An 18,927-nucleotide genomic window follows, 5' to 3' on the forward strand; every position below is an offset into this window, starting at 1 on the left:
ATTGCATCCACTCTTGCAGCTCTGAGCAATGGGCACTGGATTTGCCAATACCTTGTGGTGATCCATGAATTCACCATGGAAAACTTCCCTCCACAGGGACATATCCTGCCCAGTGTGGAGTGGACAGACTGGGATCTCTGAATGGAACAGGACAGAAACACCAACAACAAAAAAGGCAGGCCAGCAAGTCACCCAAAGGAGTAAGGACTGGATCTCCAAGCTCCCATCACTTTTGGTGTGTTCAGAGGTCCCTTCAGCAGTGATGTATCTCAGAGGGACTCATTTCACTACTTCCACCTCATCTGGCTCAGAAAGATCAGTGATGAAGTCAATTACTGACTTCTGAATACTGGCAGCTTCTGAAGAGAAGACCACAATGAGAGAACTCCCCACCAAGAGGAGCAGGCTCCTGAAAGGGGTCACTCTTCTGTTCAAGCACACTTGGCAGCTTGGGGATGAAGTGTATGACCTTTAACGCTCTCCAAAAACCACTGAAAACAACAAAGTCCAAAAAAAGCACTCGTGTGTGTCAGGTGGCTGTAGTAGCAAAACTCTTTCCCCACAAGCAGAAAGGTCAGGGCTTGGCAGCACCCAAATGGTGCCAGCCAGGGGAGGCCACCACGGGTGACTCCCACCTGCCACAAGGTTTCACAGGCTGCTCCCACCCCCCTCTAGCTGATCACAGGGAATACAGCTGGAATCCTCACCCTCTCTAACTGATCACAGGGAATACAGCTGGAATCCTCATCCCCTTCTGCTGATCACAGGGAATACAGCTGGAATCCTCACCCCCTCTAACTGATCACAGGGAATACAGCTGGAATCCTCACCCCTCTCTGCTGACCACAGGGAATACAGCTGGAATCCTCACCCCCTTTTGTGATCACAGGGAATACAGCTGGAATCCTCACCCCCTTTGTGATCACAGGGAATACAGCTGGAATCCTCACCCCCTTTTGTGATCACAGGGAATACAGCTGGAATCCTCACCCCCTTTTGTGATCACAGGGAATACAGCTGGAATCCTCAGCAGGAGCCACAGCCAGCTCCAAGTGACAGATGCACGTCATGTCCCAGGCAAATCAGGAACCAAAACTCACAGATATTTACTCCATTTTGCTGCTTCTCCCACATCAAGGACACATTTCTGCTCCTCAGCTGAGGAAAGCAAAGCTCTGGCTCAGAGCTCAATCCTGGGATTCACTCCAGTAAATAACAACTCACTTCCATTTCCAACCAAACACTAGAACTGACCCAAGACACAGAAGGTCCCTTCTTGCCCCTAAGAATGAACAGGCTCAGTTAGAAACTAAAGTCATAAAGCCCAAAGCACTCAGATACATGAGGGACACCAGAGAAGTGCTTCCTTTGGAGAACAAATCACACTTGGACAAAGCAATCCCTACATTTCACATTTCCCCATCCTGCTGGGCAGAGGTATCTGGATCCAGCACCAAGCCATGGCTGGCCACACCAGCTGGAAGCACCACCAGAAGCTGCTGTGACTCTAAAAGATGTCCAGACTGCAGAATGCTCATCCCAGTTTAGGCTCTCCAAAGGAAACAGGCTGGGATATGGTGGAGAGGACAAGGATGGCCAAGCACTGGAGCACCAGGGAATAAAATGCAATGCTACCCTTTGCAAATGCCTGCAGGATGTGCAACTGCCACCAAACTGAGCTGCTGGATCAGGCCTCAAAATCTGTAACACCCACACTGAGAACTAAAAAAGAAAAGTTATTACAAGAAACTGCTGAAAACAAACCCCAAACTGGTGTCACTTTTCACTGAGAGGAGACTCCAGACAGAAGGAACCACACTGGAAAGCAGCACTGCTGATTACCAGAGGGAGAACTGGCCATTTTTACCTCAGGTTAAGGAACTGGGGAATCCAGGCCATGCCCCTGCCACACTGCCCCCAGACCCATCATGGGGAGTTTTATTTGCTTCTACACTGCTGGCCTGGGTTTGAAAGCTGTGTCCCTGAAAAGTCTGTTTAAACACAGGGAACAAGCAGAAATATTTCAGATATTGGACAGAACATTCTGTTCCTTTAAAGAAAAGGAATCAAATATGTATTTCTTTTTAATGGAGCTGTTGGACTGTTTCCAAAAAGAAATGGTAACAGTTCCACTGTTTTGAGGCAAAATACCAGAAAACATGTCAAAAAGGTATTTGTAAATGACTTCAGACCCAACAGAAGCAGCAAAACAGTTGTCTGGTTATGACAACCCATTTCAACAGCTACAGAGAGTAACATTTCCAAAGGGATGCAAGCTCCAGAGCAACAGGCCACTCATCATCTCCCATTGGTGATTTCATGCTCTGGAGGAGGAGGTTTGAGCAGAGCCCATCTCCAGCACTCTGTGGTTTTAAGAAAGCTGCATCATGTCTGTGCCTGAATTTGTACTGGAAAAGGAGGATTAAATAGTTTTCATGTTCATTTCTTAGCTTTCAACTGCAAGTTTTTCCAACTACACTTTCTGTTGTTGTGCTTCCCTCTGGTATCAGAATAGAAACATCAACAGAAACTCAAAATTAGTAAAGAAAAACAAACAGAAGCTTAAGCAAGTTAATACTAAATTGTAACATCAATAAATAAAAAAAAATAAACTTCCTTCTGAAAACTTCTGTGTTTAAACTGAAAGAAGGGAAACTTATGTTCTATACCCAGCCCAGAGCTCTGAGTGCCACCTCTGGGGATGGGGACTCCATGAAAAGGAAAATGCAGCTCCAGGAGCACCTCTGGAGCTGGGCAGGAGGCAAGGATGAAGGACAGGGAAGGCAGAGGTGCTGCCCCAAGCCTCTGAGTACCTGGGAGAATGGGCCTGGAGGAGTCTGACAATGCCACTGCATGAGCTTTATGGTCTGGCCTGTGGAGGAACCAGCTGAGATCTCCCACTGGCAGCTCTGGAAGTGAGACAGTTCTTGTTCCTGCAGGGAATGAACTCTGTTAGAGCTTCCAGGCCACACAGGCCATGGCTGAACACAGAGGCAAAGAAGAGCAGGGCACTGCATGCAATTAAGCTGAAAACTTTTCTAAGAACCCCAAAGACCTTGGGAGGGTGTAAATAAGCCCAACAAAACCTAAGTGGAGTTTTAAAAGAGAGATAAAAATATTTTTAAAAAAAACAGAAGTAGAAGAAAGGCATAACTGAAGGCAGGGAAGAAACTTGGTGGGGCAGTATTTGGTTACTGGGTTAATTTCATTTATATCTCTCTAATAATTCATTTCCCAAGACTTATTTCATCACCTCCTACATTATGCAATAATTCAAAGTGATGCCTGGGCTCTTATCTTCTGTTGCTTAATGAGCAGTGCTCACACCACACTGGAGATGTTTACTCACAGAGCCCAGAGCCCTGCAGTCTCTGCCTGGCAGCCCTGCTGGAGCCACTTCCCAAACAGCAGCACAAAACACTCCAAAAATCCCTGCTGAGCTCCAAGGATGGAGCCATGGAAGGTGCTGCATCCACAGGGCTGCATCACACACCTGCTAACAAATTTCTCTAACAAGAACCAGTTTCTCTAAAGACCTAAACAAGAATTTTGGTTTTAATCTTGCAGAGAAATCCATATCAAAGCAAATGAGAACAGGAGCTACTGGATACCAGTGTGTTCACGTACAAAAACATCATTAAAGGTAACTAAGCAGTTAGCAGTTAAAAATAAGGCCTTGCAGCAGTTTCAAGTATTATGAACTGGCACTTAATATGTACTTCTCCATGCAACAGAAACAAGTGTTAGGTGTCAGGGACTGCATTTCCTAATAATACCAATTAAACCAAAAGCCAGTGTAGATGAGAAGAAACCTCAAGTACCACAAACAGGAATAATTTTTTTTTTTAAATAAATGACCTGTTTCTCTTCTGCATTCACTAACAGCTCACAGAATACAGAAAGCAAATATTTCTCCAGTAAAGGGCAAGGTTTAAAATACTAAGGTTTAAAACACTGTGAGGGTATTTTACTGCATGAGGAAAAGCACAGAATACACACCCAGACTGAGAACTGGAGCACCTCCCCATCCATGGGCAGAGGGGATTTGCTGAAATTCTACAGCTTGATTTTAACTAGCTTTGTTAGGTGTGATGATTGTTAAAAACCTCCCAGAAAGGCAGAACAAACCAAATCCTGCTTTCTTCCTTTAGGCGGATGGCAGGTGACTGCTGAACCCTAAAGGTCTGACAAACCCCCAGGACTGAGCAAGAGCTTCCTGCAGAGATTCTCCAAGGCTCCAGACTGCTCTTCCCCCTTTCTGGCCTGCTCACACCACACACAACATTAACAATCCCAGGTAACTTCTGGCAATCACCAAGAGCTTCTGTATTTCTCTTCCAGCACTTCCTATTCATCATTTCACTCTAACCAATGTGTGCTGCAGAACCAAGAGCTCCTGCTACCTGTGCCCCACCTGATTTCTGTGTGGGCTTAAGAGTTCAGGAAGCTATGAAGGGCAAGTCACAGTGCCAAAAATAATAAATGGGGAAAGCAGCTGGTGTCACTTTTGCTTCCAAGTTCCCCTTACAACATCACTGACTCACACACCTAAAAGGAGAACTTTTTAAAAAACAATAATCCTTCACAGACACTTCCAAAAGTCTCAAAGCCTCTTCTGGTTGCAGCTCTACAGAACAATCAAACCTTAATAAAAAGAAAAAGTCTTTATTTTGGCACAATGTTTCACTGAACCATGGAATATCCTGAGCTAAAAGGGACCCACAAGGATCAGCAAAGTCCAACTCCCAGTCCTGCAGACACCCCAACAATCCCACCCTGTCAAAATTAGAAGTAGCTTGTGATTATTGCCAAGACAGACACCAAGCCTCTGGGACACTGCCCTGGCATGACTGTAGGCACTCCTCTATAAGCAATGATTTGGCCATGAGACTGTTCATTTCTATAAAACTGAATTACCCATCTAGGAGTTTGTCTTGGACGTGAGTTTTTGTCCTTTCTTTGAATACTATTTCAAAATTGGAAACGTAAAGCATTCAAATGGAAAAACAGATTCGTATTTTAACAAAAATTTTGAAGGAATTTCTGATTCTGAAATTCACATTTGCTGACTTTCAAGTGGCCACATTTTTCAGGTGAGAAGTTTTAAAATAACTGGTTACTCTCTAAGGTAAGACACTGATGTTCTCCAGTGGCTGACCTCAAATGGAGTGACACAATTGTTCATTTTCATTCACAAAAAAGCAATTTCTTTTAACTACTCATTTTATGCACATGAAAGACTTGAACCACTGAATGATGCTCTTATGCAAACAGACTAATGTTAAATAATCCTTGTTTTCTGCTAAAAAAAATGTTACACTCAGAAACACTTTGGGAGGTGCCACAAAGTTACTACACACATTCAGCATTTCCTTCCAAGGTAAATACCCTGGGAAAAATTGTTAACTGGTCCCCAAAGTTCCCTTTTTATCATTTTACATCCCTCCCAAACCAATGAAGCAGCAATTCCCCATCTATAAGTTATGCAGGCTTAGCTCCAACAGTTTACTAGAAGAAAAACAACAGACAACTTAGGATTTAGTGGTTTTCTATGCAGACCAACCCCCCACCCCCATCCCTCACTTCTAAGAAGTTAAAAAACTGAGTTAACAGGGCAACCCAAAGAGCCCAGGACTCCATGCTCACTATTCTCTGTTCAAACACGTGCAAAGACTAAGGTAAGGCTACACCCAGGCCCACGCTTAGGAGCAAATAAAAAGCTTTTCCTTTCTAAATTCAATCACACAAATATCACAGGCTGGTCAGTTCATTAACAGCAAAGCTCATTACGTTATTTTTAAGTTAAAAGAGAAAGCAAAAGGTAGCAGGCAACATGCAGAACTATGCTACTGATATCACAATGTCAGTAAACAGGCAATAAAACACAACAGCTCCCCCCAGCCCTGCTGCACAGAAAGCCCTTAAAGAGTCACTCCTACAATGCAGTTAAGTAGAAGATTTCAGAAAAGGATGCACAAAAAACATTTAGCAGACTAAACAATTCGATTAAACAGAGTCCTGAGAGTTTAACACAAGTTCAACAGCATAACATTTACAACAAGAAAGAAGAAAGGCACCTGGAGACATCTGACACTGGGCATGCTCTGCAGGCATCTCAGTGCGCACATGCTCTCTACCAGGTTGGAGCAGCCTAGCCACAAAGACCTTGGCACAGAACACTGCAGGGTGACAAAAAGGAAGGAAGAGAAGAAGCAGTTAGATGCCACAACAAATCACTCAAGGCAGGCAACTCATTAGTATGTTAACGTGGGTACTTATCTATGTTATTTCTACATTCACCATAGTTAGTGCCAGGGGCGAAACAACCACTGAAGGTGCTGTGCAGCCATCAAGGACAAGCCACCCCTCTGGCCTGCCCAGGACCAGCCACCCCTCTGGCCTGAGCTCCTTCTCCCCTCTGTAACCCCGTGCCTTCAGTGCCCAGCTGAATGCTTTCACTGACTCCCAGCAGCAGGAGAGTTCAGTTCACCCACACTGCTGCCCGCAGCAGAGCTTTCAGGGCAGAGCCCCCACCCAGCAACCCAGCCTGGCCAAAATCCCTGCCCAGCTGTGCCCTGCACAGTGCCCTGGGGACAGGAGGTGCCACTGGGGTGGCAAGACTTTAGAATCCACCTGGAGGAGCTTTGGGAATTAAGGTTTGGCACTCCCCAGTGTCTCAGCTTTCTCAAACAAACTGTGGTTCTTTATTCAACCCGACAATGGGAGCACATTTTAGAGAGGAACCACACTTAACTGAGCTCACATTACATGACCCAGCTCTGCTTAATCAAGGAATCCTAATGACCTGGGGAAAAATGTTGGAATTATAGTTGAAGATATCCTAAAGCCAAATCATCCCTTGGCTACGTTTACTGCTCTTCCTGCCACCCAAGCTTAACTACCAAATTCCCCACATGAGAAGTAGGAAAAGTTTGGAGAAAGCTGAAGAAATTTGATACAGACAGACTCCCCAAAATTTCTGTAGCTCCCCAATATTATTTCCCAGTTCTTTTTAAGGACAGAGCTTACATACCCGAGATGAAGTTAGGGAAAAGGATTCAATTTCTCAGCATCAAGCAGAGCACAAACCCAGCTGCAATATTTGGCACAGACTGAGCTTTCACTATTTTCCACACAGGCTTCCAATTTAGTTACAATGGACACCAAAACTTTGAAAGAAAAGCCCCACACAGGTCAAAGCTGAAAGTGGAATAACTGGAGGTGAAGCCTCATGGAAAGCAGTTTGTGCCAGGATCAAGGAGGGGGAGAGAGCCCAGAGCACCTGAAGGCTAAAAAACTTTTTTTTTGTTTCATATCTTATGGATAAAACAAAAGGAAGACTCATATTTTCATCTCCATGCCAAGGAGAGAAATTACAGCAAAACCAGCACAATAATGGCCCTAGCAGCACCAAAACACCTTGAATTTCCCTCTCTTACCCAGCAGGAAGGTGCTGATTCCACAGGGACATCCTGTGCTGTGCACTTGGAATGGCAAAAGAGGGAGCATCTCTCTTATGGACAGGGGTAAAAATAGTCATATCTATGTTTTATTGTATTATTCTTTCATTAATAGCAAAACAAATCCATAGTTTTCAATTACTAAAAGGTTTTAAAAGTTTATTTAATGTTTATAGAGAAATGGGATTTAGCTTTAAAGTAATTACTCCACTATATTTGTCATTATTTTGCATTACTTAACTTTGACATGTCCTTGCATTAACATTGGAAATTTAGTTCCCAGGACACTTCTAAGACAGACAATCAGTGACAACAGGGAAACTACCTTAACTTCAAGAAGACACCAAAAAAAAAGTGGCTTTCATATTTTCAAAAAAGATGGGATGTACTGTTAAAACCCACTGATTGAAGATACACATTTTATAGGTCTGTTTCTCAAAAATGAGTGTATAATTCAAGAAACTCCCTTTCCAATTCATTTTGTTCTTAGTTCCCATTTAGGAAAATACCTTCATCATGGTTCTGCAAACACCGAACCAGCAAAATTCAGGGTATTTCTGCAGGTGTTGATTAAAGCCCAAAAACATTTTTAAACATCCAGGCCTGATTTAAAAAGTCACTTTGCTCATGTGACTTTATAAAAGTCACTGATAAAAACCACAGCAAACTCCTCTCCTGAGATGTTCAGATGAGGTGTACAAAGCTGAGGATAATGTTTATAATGAATCTACACCTGTAGATTATAAACCAAAAATCACTGGTTTAGAGGTTATCATGTGGGGGGGAGTTTAGGAACTACTCTAGCTAAATAAACTGAATTTGAAGTGCTTAAGACAAAAATGGGTAAGTTGAGAACATTTTTTAAATTTAATTCAAAATGCATTAGACACTGAGGCCATTTCCATGCCAAGGTTAAGCCACACAAAACCCTTTTCACAGCATTATGAAACTGCATGAAAGGCTTTACAAAAACCTCCCTGGACACTCAGCTGCAGCACTGCTATTGCACAATGCTGCAAATTAAATATTGTGTCCCACTTCACACCAAAACAACAACGTGCAAATATTTGTGTGCTTCCCTGACATGTTATCGCCTGACCTGGGATGAATAAAAGCTTAACAGTGTTCCAAAGGCTTCACTTTGCACTGGCCCCTCTCTCACCAGGAGCCCAGGGAGGTGCAGCACTGTTTAACAAAGCCTGGGAAGGGGAAAGTGCCAGTGGCCAACAGGCACAGAATTGAATGAGAACAGAACTGCACAGGTGAAGGTAAACTGAAACTCAGATTTTAAGCAAGAAGGTAATCAGCAATGCAGAGCTTTAAGTGCCTCACATTGTGAGGGCAGGGGATCACCTGGAGGTTCTATCTGCAGAGCTGAGAGGGCTCTGAGCCCCAGGGCAAGGCAGGAACAGACACAAACTCTCATTCTGATCACTTCAATGCCTTGGGCTTGCAAAGATTCCTACTTTAATTTTATTATGAGACGACTGATGCTAATTCCATACACAAAGAACTGCTTTGGTGGTCTAGCCCCAGGAATTACATTTCAAGCTTTGCATTTCAATCTTAAATCTCAAACTGAAGCAGCCTATACAAAATGCTGCATTCCCAGAGAAATCTGTAAATCCTCAGTAAAAAGGGGAGATGCTTCAATGTCTTTAAAACTCAAATGTTAAGAACTTCTTATATTAATTAAGCACACAGCAGTGTGCATCCAACAAACCAACTTTGTAGCTGGGAACTTTTAGGATGGAGGTATAAAAAACACCTCCTCAGGCCCTGAACTATCCTATCTTAAAGTTTTCCTTCACTCTGGACTTCTCCCAGGTTACAGCATGGCCTGGTTAAAGCACTGTAACATGCCCAGAAATCATTTCCTTCGGAGAAATCCTCACAATTTTGTATCCCTTAAAAAACCTCACACATTTATCCTCTAAAGCCCTTTAAACTGCCCAAGAAATGCCCATAGCCTGTGTTTCTGATGGAATTAGAACACCTTTGCAACCCAGGCATGGCAATATTGCAGCGTCATAACTAAGAATGACAGCATTTACATAACCCAGACTTGTGCTGCAAGTTTTATAAAATATTAAAAATATGACCTCGAAATTTTTCACTCCATTCATTTTATTTATACAAGATAATTCAGAGAATCCAAATTTATTGGGAAATTCCAGTCTTAAGGAAAAAACATGCAAAAAAGGTACAACCAAATAACCTCAGCCTTCACTGTCAATTATTTTGAGATTTTCAGCAATAAGAAATTCACATGCTACTCAGCAATGGTGACTTCCTGGTTAGTTTACTTTGGCCTGGACCAACGCAATTGGTATTTATTTCCACCAACACTTAATATTGATAATTTTATGGGTAAGTGGTGCTAATTAAACCCCTCTCCATGGCTGGGGGCTCAGTTTAATGCAGCCCAAGAGGTGCTCTGAAAAGCCAACTTGGATTTGAGGGCAGTCTGACAGTCTGGGAAAGCCTTATGCTCCCACCTCCAACTTAACGGCAAGCTCAGATCTCCTCAAAAATCAGCATTAACCACACTAAGACATAAAAAAAACATGAGCAGTAACACTGTTTCAAGGCCTTCATTATTATTTTACACTCGGCAGGAACAGCAGCCAAGTCCAACTCCCTCCCGGTTTGCAGGCTGGGATTTCCTCCAGATCTTACCTGGTGCTTTTCCTGTTCAGGCTTCAAACAGTGCCAAGCAGAGCAGTGGTGAAGCCCTGGGCTGGGATGGAGTGTGCACAGGTGGGAAGCAGAACATCCAAGGGTGTGTGTGAACACTGGCTGGGACATGCAGGGTGACACGAGCTCCCCAGGGGACATCCCTGCACAGCTCTGCAGGCACCACCAGCAGCACTCTGACCGCTCCTGTGCCACCCCCAGCCAGGCTGTGCCCGGGGAGGTGCCCTGTGCTCCACACGGGTCTGTTGGAACCGGTGCCACCACATCACTGCCGCTGCCATGGCCAGGGCAGCCCCACTGGGCCTGGGCATTCAGAAGGCTGTTGGAGCACCATCCATACAACACATTTCCACACTCAGGGAGTTTTACATTCCATTCCAGCAATCTGCTTCAATTTCAGCAGAACTGGACTCCCAGGTCAACAAAGTTGTTTCAGACGTAATTTACTCTTGCATTTATTTCTCTCTTTCCATGCAAAAATTAATTTCTCAAAAATAAATACCCACAGAGTGGAAAACTAATTTTAACTTGTGATTTTTTTTTATTATTCTGTTATTAGAGCATTCTAAAAAAAATTAGGTAACCAATAGCTGAGTCACAGTGCCATTAGGAAAATCAATTTAGCCAAATCATTGCCATTCACAATAGTTTTTTAAACTGTTCAATGGAATAACCTTCCAACAGCCATTCAAGATCTGCACATAAGCTCTTGCACTGGGGGAAAAACACTAAGTGAGGAATCAGGAAATTGAAAGCAAGACAAGGGAAAAGAATTGATGAGAGAAATTCTCCTTATTACCACAGCGATGCTCTAGATAGGACACTGAATTCACAGGAGGCTGATGGAGAACGCTGTCCCACTCTGCTCCTGAAGATCAAAGTGTGTTTGCTACACACAGTCAATGCTACAAAAGGAATATGGGTTCAGTGGAGAGAAGATTAAATGCTTTCTTTGAATAGAATAACCACCTTACTCCATTATAATTTATTAATCAGGATAAGACTCATGAGATGCAGCAGTTCGTTTTCAAGAAGATACAAAGGACTGGGAAAAAATCCTAAAATGTTTGCACAAGCCACTCTGAACATTACTGAAATAATCTCAATTTTCCAAAATACACAGCATTTAGATTAGCCCTTGCCTCCTTCATGTACATACACCCCACCTCCCACAGCTGTATGATACACCTTTCTGCACTAATCCCCTGTGTTACACTAAAAAGGCCATTTCTAAAACAAAACACTTTCTTCTGCTCTCCTGCAGCAGAACAGGGACTTGCAGACATCTCCAACCAGCAGCTCAGGGCAAATCCTGAGTGGGCAACACAGACCCAGCACTGCCCATCACACAGGAGAAACTTGCAGGGTGTCAAACACAGAAAAACATGGCTGAAACTTGTCTAACATGTTAAGAGCTGTCTCAGACCCTTATGTTCTCAAGGCTGAGGCCTAACAGAGCTGACAATAAATCGCAGGACAGCCAAGGAGGGTAGAAGCACTCAAGTTCCAATGCCTGTGGAGGCTGGGCTGCCAGAACAACCCAGGACTGCCAGGCAGGGCTGCACAGGAGCACTGCCACAGCTCTGAGAGCGCCTCACAGGGCACTTTCTGAAATGCAACATTCAAAACACAGGCAAGAGCAAAGCCTCCAACCTGCTCAGCTCAACTCCTGCCTCTGAAGGGCTGGCTGATGTTTCCAAAAGTTAAGCAATATTAAATAACATTGAGGATCTTGATCAACAGGAGCACTCAATTATGCTTCCTCTTTTTTTTCTCCCTGCTTAGTGTATTTTAAATTATTTCCTCTTTTCAGTTTTCATCACTGAATATGCCAAGTTTGCTTCTGCCTCCCTGTTCTCTAGTTTTTAGAAAAAGGCACACCCTGAACAGCAAATATTCCGTAGAAAGACACTATTTCACAATTTTAACTCCAAATTGAGTCTGATGGCTGTGTGGAACAAATTCAATTTGATACTGGATGAGAATGCAAGAAATGTGTCAGTCTAAGGTTAATAAGTATTTCCCCTACATTCTCCCTCTGGTTTATTTAAAAGAGTCACACTAAAACAGACTTCTCCACCCTAACCAAATAAAATTCAACTACACTAAAAATCAAACCAGGAAACCTTTGCACAAGTAATTAATTATAAATGTATTTATCGATTAAATTCAAATATAACTTTGGCACAAAATACCACACCAGGAAAACAAATGCAGAATTCAAACCATGCATGAGATCAACAGCATGTACAGAGTTTCTGCTACAGCAGGTTAAATACAGAGGCTCCCCATTCACTGCAGTAACTCCTACAAAGGAGAACACACAAATGCTGAGCATTACTGCTCTTACTGCCCACAGGAATCCAGGCACACTGCTTCACAGTGACTGCAGAAATAAATTGCCAAGTCCATCAAAGCACCAACTTACAGTAAAGCTGGGCACTGGGAGGTGCAGCTCTCCCATTCACACCAGATATGATATTGAACACACATAATTTTCTTTTCCTGCCAGCCAGGGACCCAGCTTGCCTTCCTGAGGCACACAAATCATCTCTAGGACAACCTTTTGTAGGCATCCCAAATCTCAGAGGAATGAGACTCCAAGTACAATGGCTCACCCCTACTCTGAAATAAACCCAGTGTCAGTGTGGGATTTCTCCTGCCACCCCTGCCCTACACCTGTCCCAAACAGCTGAGGCCAAACCTTCACACTGACAGCTCAGGAAGGGTTTAGGACACTGACTCCAAGAATTTCAAATGGCATTTCAGCAGGAAAAGCTATAGGATATTGTCCTAGGAGTAACCAGAGAAGTTCTCTGCAGTTGTGATGGATCCATCAGGACAGGGCCTGAACTCAGAGCTGGGAGCTCCCTGAACTCCACAGGGAGCCCGGGACAGTCACTGACAAGGCTGCTCTCCCCTTCCAGACACAGGATGTGGCAGCCAATGGCTCTGTGCCCGCTCCTGCCCACACAGAAGGTCACCTCGTGCTCCCAGCCCGATGCTCCGCAGCAGACTGGCCATTCTCTCCAGTACTGCTCCTGTACCTCTTGGCCATGCCCTGACTCAGCTCAGCAGCTGATTCCCTGTGCCCTAACACCTGGGGACATGAAGCAGTTAAAGCAGGGACTGAATGTGCGGACAAACTCATCTAAGCAGAAGCAGCAAGAGATAGTACAGGGTGACTTCTTACCTGAAACTTTGTTTCTGGGCTTCAGATCCACCAATCCAGAATGAAAGGGGATTCGAATGGGTTTTCCTTCTCAGACTTGTCTGTTAAAAGAGAGCAGCCAATCATCTTCAGCTTGGTGTATCTACTTCTTTCTTGAACGAAATCCCAATTACTGCTAATGCTGTTAGAGAAAGGCAGCCCAGGCACCTGCCCAGCCCGGGACCGACTACGTTAGTGGGGTCGTCGGATTGGTGGATCTAAGACAGAGAAACGCATTTACAGACAAGAAACTGCTCCTTCCCTTACCCTGGGTCACCCCAACAAATGGTTTTGGGTACAGCTCACTTTGCTAAGATTAAGGAAGATGAGAAGAAGCTACAAGGCAAATAACAAAGCCAAGTCCTAAAGCTTCAACCAGCAGCTCACACCTCGCAGGCCTGCTCCAGGAACACAGGTTTGCACGACAGCTCAATAAGGTTCTCCTGGTCTGCCATAAACATCCTCTAAAGCACTTCACTGCAATGATTATTTCCCTGTTTCCAGGCTCAAAATGACCTCATTTGCCTTACACATCTGCAGCACAAAGATGGAGTTGTCAAGACACTCCTGATGGGAACACAGCACTGTATTCAGTACATTTGCAGTACTGCTGTGTCTCTGGAAAACAATCTAGAGCCAGAAGAGAGTAAGACACTGTACACCACTCCTGAAACAAGTCACCTCTTGCTAAGCAGGGAGATAAAAGGCCTCCAGCCAGTCCTGCCAGCAGCACAGTGAGAGTGTAACTACTTTAAAGCAGCCAGAAAGTGACACCTCAGAGAAGATGGGGTCTGCAGAAAACTCATACTCCACATGCAACAGAAAGCTCAGCCTGCAGAGACCAAACCATGCAACCTCCACCAAGAGCTTCAAAAACTTCAGGCCATGGCCTATGGAGCTGCCCCCACCAGCAGTGAGAACAAAATGCTGCAACATCCCCAGAGGAACACATCCCCACCACCTCTCACCCTCTCTGCTCTGCAGCCCCTCCAGAGCTGAACCTCAGCCTCCACTGCTGGGCCCCACACCTCGAGCTCCAGCAACTCACAGAAGGGTGGAAAAAATGCCACTGTCTCCAGCTGTGCCAGGAAACCATCTCCATGAGGGCAGGACTGCCCTGACTGCCCACAGCTCTTAAAGAAAGGAGCATCTTCCTGGTGGGGTGGTTTCCTGCTCCCAGGCACTGGCAGAGGCAGCAGTCCCAGGGCAGCGTTTCAAGGACAAAGCAGCGCTGTGGGGCCACTACCATGTCCAATGCATGATGCTTAAGGCTGCCAAGGAAAGTGCTAGGATGTCAAGGCATATGACTCAGAATTTTCAGAGTACAATATAGCTCAGCAAGAAGCCAGCTATCAAATTATATAAATGCACTGATTTGCCAAGTCACTGCAGAGCCAGCAGGGTGCTGGAAGGAGAGGCACTTCTCCAGGCAGCCAAACCTTAACATTATTTGCAAGTGTAACAGCACAGGTCTGATTTTTGTCTCCAGAAGGCCTGGCGTGCTGGAGACAGCCTGAATAACAAGTTTCCCTGGCTAGTCCTCCCCTGCCCTAAGAGAATTGCCAATGAGTCCAAGCTGGAACTTACTAAGTTTGGCAAATTCTGAGTATAGATTTTCAAAGAGATTTAGGCATTTTTGTCTGAAAATCAAAAACTGGTTTCACTGCAAAGGTTGGAAGACTTGAAAACAGCCCCATCATGCAAACCATGCTGAAATACACAAGCTCACACCCCTCAAAAAGGCAAACAGTGCACATTGGCACAACTTTCATACCAAAACTCCACATTCAAGAACTCAACAGAATGAAACTCAGAGCAAACTTGTAACACTGAATATATATATTTTTATATATATATAGTGATTCTCCTCTTCTCCTCTAAGTCAATGAGTAAACCAAAATTCTGTACTGTTGCCAACAGCTTGAAGTTGACCCAAAAAGCTTTTTTTGTCATTTTACCCAGAAAACACATCACTCCCTATTCCTAACAAGTGGGTCCCTACCTACATCTTACAAATTTCCATCTGTATTCATCCTACAAATGGGCCCAGGAAGCTGAATTACTCTTTGATCCCACACAAAACTGTTAATTTCCTGGGGTGGAAGTACAAGGATGCAAGTCCTGCGGGGATGTGGATTAATAAAGCACCAAAGAAACAACGTGCCTTCAAATGTTCCCACTGTTAATTCAGCCTGCATGAGGAGCAAATTGAGTTTTCAGAAAGAGTCAATGCTTTTCGTTGTTACAACACCAATGGCATTGCGTTATTTTTGCATTATCTGCTCTCGGTCATGCATTGCTCATATTGGGAAATGTGTGGAAGTGATACAGGAAAACAGAGTAGGCTGTCAGATGTCACACCACTGAGCTCATAAATACATCAATAAACTGGGGAAGGAAGGGAATTTCCAGAAAAAGTGGATTTTCTGTGAATAATGGTGCCATAAAAATCAAACCACGAAATCAGATTATGTAACAACATAAACAGTGGCATCCGTATAAAGAAGACATCGCCCAAGGAAAAAGCTAGAAGGAAAGAATTGTTATCCATCAGCATTAATTTAAACAACTCAGTCAATATTCTCATTTCCCTTCAATTCATTTTCTGCCCTGCAACAAAAAAAATTCCTCGTCACGGAGCAGCCCTCTCACAAGCACGGCCTCTTGTTCTCTCCCACACATCATTCCTCTCGCATTGGCACATTTGCTGCAACATCCATTTCATCTGAAAGCCATCAGCAATCTCCCTGAGCACGCTGCTGCACAAGCACTCCAGGCTGCCCAGGGCTGGGCAACTGGAAATGCCAAAGCAGCAGCGACCTCTAAACCGCGAGGCAACAAACCCAGCACACCCCGAGACACGCGGCAAGCTGATTTAACAAGCAGCAGAGGGGGTTTACAAAGCATGAAATGAAAAGGTACATCCATCTTTCAAAGAACACTCCCAGGTCTCTCTGAGGGTACAGCTTGTAACAAGGCAGGTTGTTTTGCTGCGACGCTGCTCACAACACTCCTCAGTGACCCAGATCTTAGCAGTGCTCAAAGCTCAGTATCCTGAGGGACACAGCCGGCACTGTCTGACACACACCAAAGGCAGATGGGCTTTTCATCAAAGCAGCAGCCCCAGAGCACTTCAGAGAGGGCAGCTGCACCCACAGCAGCTGCTGCAGAGACAGGATCTCCTTCCACACCGACTCCTGGGCAGGGATTCACTCTGGGAGCTGCCAGCCCCGGGGCAGAGCTCTGGGGCAGCCCCTGGAGCTGAGAGCTGCCCCATCACACTGCCCAGGTGAGCCCTGCACAAGCCAAGGGCTGCCCCATCACACTCCCCAGGTGAGCCCTGCATGTGCTCCAGACTGCAGGAACTTCCTCTGCTCAGCACCAGGTAGAGCCTGGACAACTTTGTTATGTTAGAAAATGTAACTGCAATATGAAGTGAGAAATCTGAGTCTGGAATGAGATTTAAAAAGCCTCTGGTTAAACACCAGGGCTTAGTCTCCCCAGTAATTGGTAACTTCCTTTCATTAAGAACCAAAAGCAATTTCGTTTCAGAAGTTCCCCCACAATTGGCACATCTGCAGCTTTCCTCCACCTGAATTATCTGATGGCTACTGCCACCATCACCAGAAAACTCAGATAACTTTACACACTTCTGCATCTCTATAACCTCCTTCTCTCTGCCACCTCATTTCCCCAATCAGGCCACTGCTCCTGCTAACCCTACCAAAAGATAAAGCTTTCCACACTCCTTTGTCCACTTCCCTCCTTTCACCACTCTGCTGGCTCTGAGTGCAGTTGCCTTGCTCTAATTCATGTTCTTAAGCTCTTCCTTCCCATTTTCTGCACTGCTGCCAAAGTCACAGCAATCTCTTCTCTTCAGATTTGCATCCTTCCTCTGCAAGGCACTCTCTGAAACAGGACTGTCATTCTGAGAGCCTGGCAGCAGCACAGACCTCACATCCCCTGCCCCAAGGCTGTGCCTTCCTCAAATCCATCCCACCAGCACCTCTTTAGCTGTATGCTCCAACCATTGCTGATTTCCCCACGTATAAAACCCTGCATGCTTTACTGTCCAGCGTGCAGCTCTCAGCTCTGCTCATTTAGCTACTGAAGATTAAAAAAAGATGCCAGCAAAGCAAACAGATTGTTATCCTGCTGAAGAAAACACATCCAAGTTACACACAGGTTTACAAATACTTTACTAACACTCCATCTACTCCCAGGCTTCAATGAAGAACCAGTCACATTTCAGCTAGAACAGCATCTCCTTTGTTTCAGCTGCAAAGATGATCACTGTCTGTGTCGCTACAAAAGTCAACTCTTTGAAGGGTTCCTCCAAGAGTATGTGAAAAATAAATCCCACAAATCCAACTGCCTGCTTAGCTTGCAATGACTGAGACAGGGAAGGAAAAAGCCAGAGCACTGCAGCCCTACTGAGATATATACACAGCAGCTGTATTTTAGAATGTTGGGATTTATTTTGCACTTTAGCTTTAAACAGTTTGGGGGCACAACCATCTCCAGTTGCAGTGACCCAAGGAACTCCAGGTAGCCCTGGAGTGATTTACAGCAGGAGCTGCTGCTGCTCAGGCCTGTGTGAAACACTTCCTTCCCAGGCTGGTACCTTTGAACTGAACACCTCCACCTCACATCCAAGTCCTACCAGGAGAAACAAAGATTTTTTTCAAGATATTAAATTATAATTCTTCATTTATTATTTACCAAGATACTTAAACACTGGATGCTTTTAGGAGAGCCAGAGAGAGGCATTCTAGACACTGAAGGCCATTTGTTAGGAAGATTATTTCCATATATACAACTTCAAGATACAAATGACAGCAGTGTGAATGAACAAGTGCTTGCCCATTTTATTGCCAGGCATGGCCTTCCCCAAACCTTTTCATGCTCCTAACACAGAGCAGTGAATGCTGAATTTAACAGGGACCTGTGTTTGGAGAGCAGCTTGGGCAGCAAGGCCACAGTGGAACATGAGGGGCACAAGCTCAGTGAGTGGGAGAATTTCCACACAGCTGGATTCCTGCTCAGGAGCCATCTCCCATAGGTGGCTGGTAGGTACAGAGCCTGGGAGCAGCAGATTTATTTTATTTATTCCACATCTCATGGTGCACACAGTTCACCCCACAAATGTATAAAAAGCCCCTCAAACTACTCACCACACTGATGTATTCAGTTACAACCACCTCAGTACAACCTAAGCAGCTAACCCTCCCACAGTGTGAAAGCTGCTGGTAACACTAAATAACAATTATGGGAAGGGTCCTGGGAAAATGAAGAACACAAGGCTTTCAGCAGATATTGAAGGTAAATGCAAATCACAGGGTTGGTACAACTGAACACGGATTTTATACACAACTCAGATCTGCAGGCAACAAAACTTATTTCACAAAGCATTGCAGTTGGTTCTTTAAAAGAGCAAAAAGGTCACAGTTATCTAATTTCACTGAGAAAACCAAAACCAGGGGCAGAAAGAGCCCTTTCAGTGAGTGTCCCTCCATCTGTTCTGGATTACCTGCTCACACCCAGCATTTCCCTGAGCCC

General features: G+C 44.6%; 1 protein-coding gene across 5 annotated transcripts in view; it reads right to left on the reverse strand.

Annotated features, from left to right (window-relative positions):
• The window catches only part of FBXW11 (F-box and WD repeat domain containing 11), a 56,706-nt gene that overhangs the window by 35,171 nt on the left and 2,608 nt on the right, over positions 1–18,927 (reverse strand). The window contains exons 2-3 of one of the 5 annotated variants that reach the window (XM_059483517.1): positions 13,351–13,430; positions 6,078–6,179 (exon numbers count right to left, since the gene is read on the reverse strand). The exons of 1 other annotated variant lie outside the window; for it this stretch is intronic. In XM_059483517.1, the coding sequence (XP_059339500.1) occupies positions 6,078–6,128 (51 nt within the window). In that variant the 5' untranslated portion in view covers positions 6,129–6,179; positions 13,351–13,430. Of the gene's footprint in view, positions 1–789; positions 813–6,077; positions 6,180–10,139; positions 10,245–13,350; positions 13,431–18,927 lie in introns of those variants that run through there. 3 more of the 5 variants (XM_059483519.1, XM_059483521.1, XM_059483520.1) reach the window with 3 other exon arrangements.

Source organism: Ammospiza nelsoni, chromosome 16 (genome assembly GCF_027579445.1).
Source record: "Ammospiza nelsoni isolate bAmmNel1 chromosome 16, bAmmNel1.pri, whole genome shotgun sequence".
Taxonomy (NCBI): Eukaryota; Metazoa; Chordata; class Aves; order Passeriformes; family Passerellidae; genus Ammospiza; species Ammospiza nelsoni.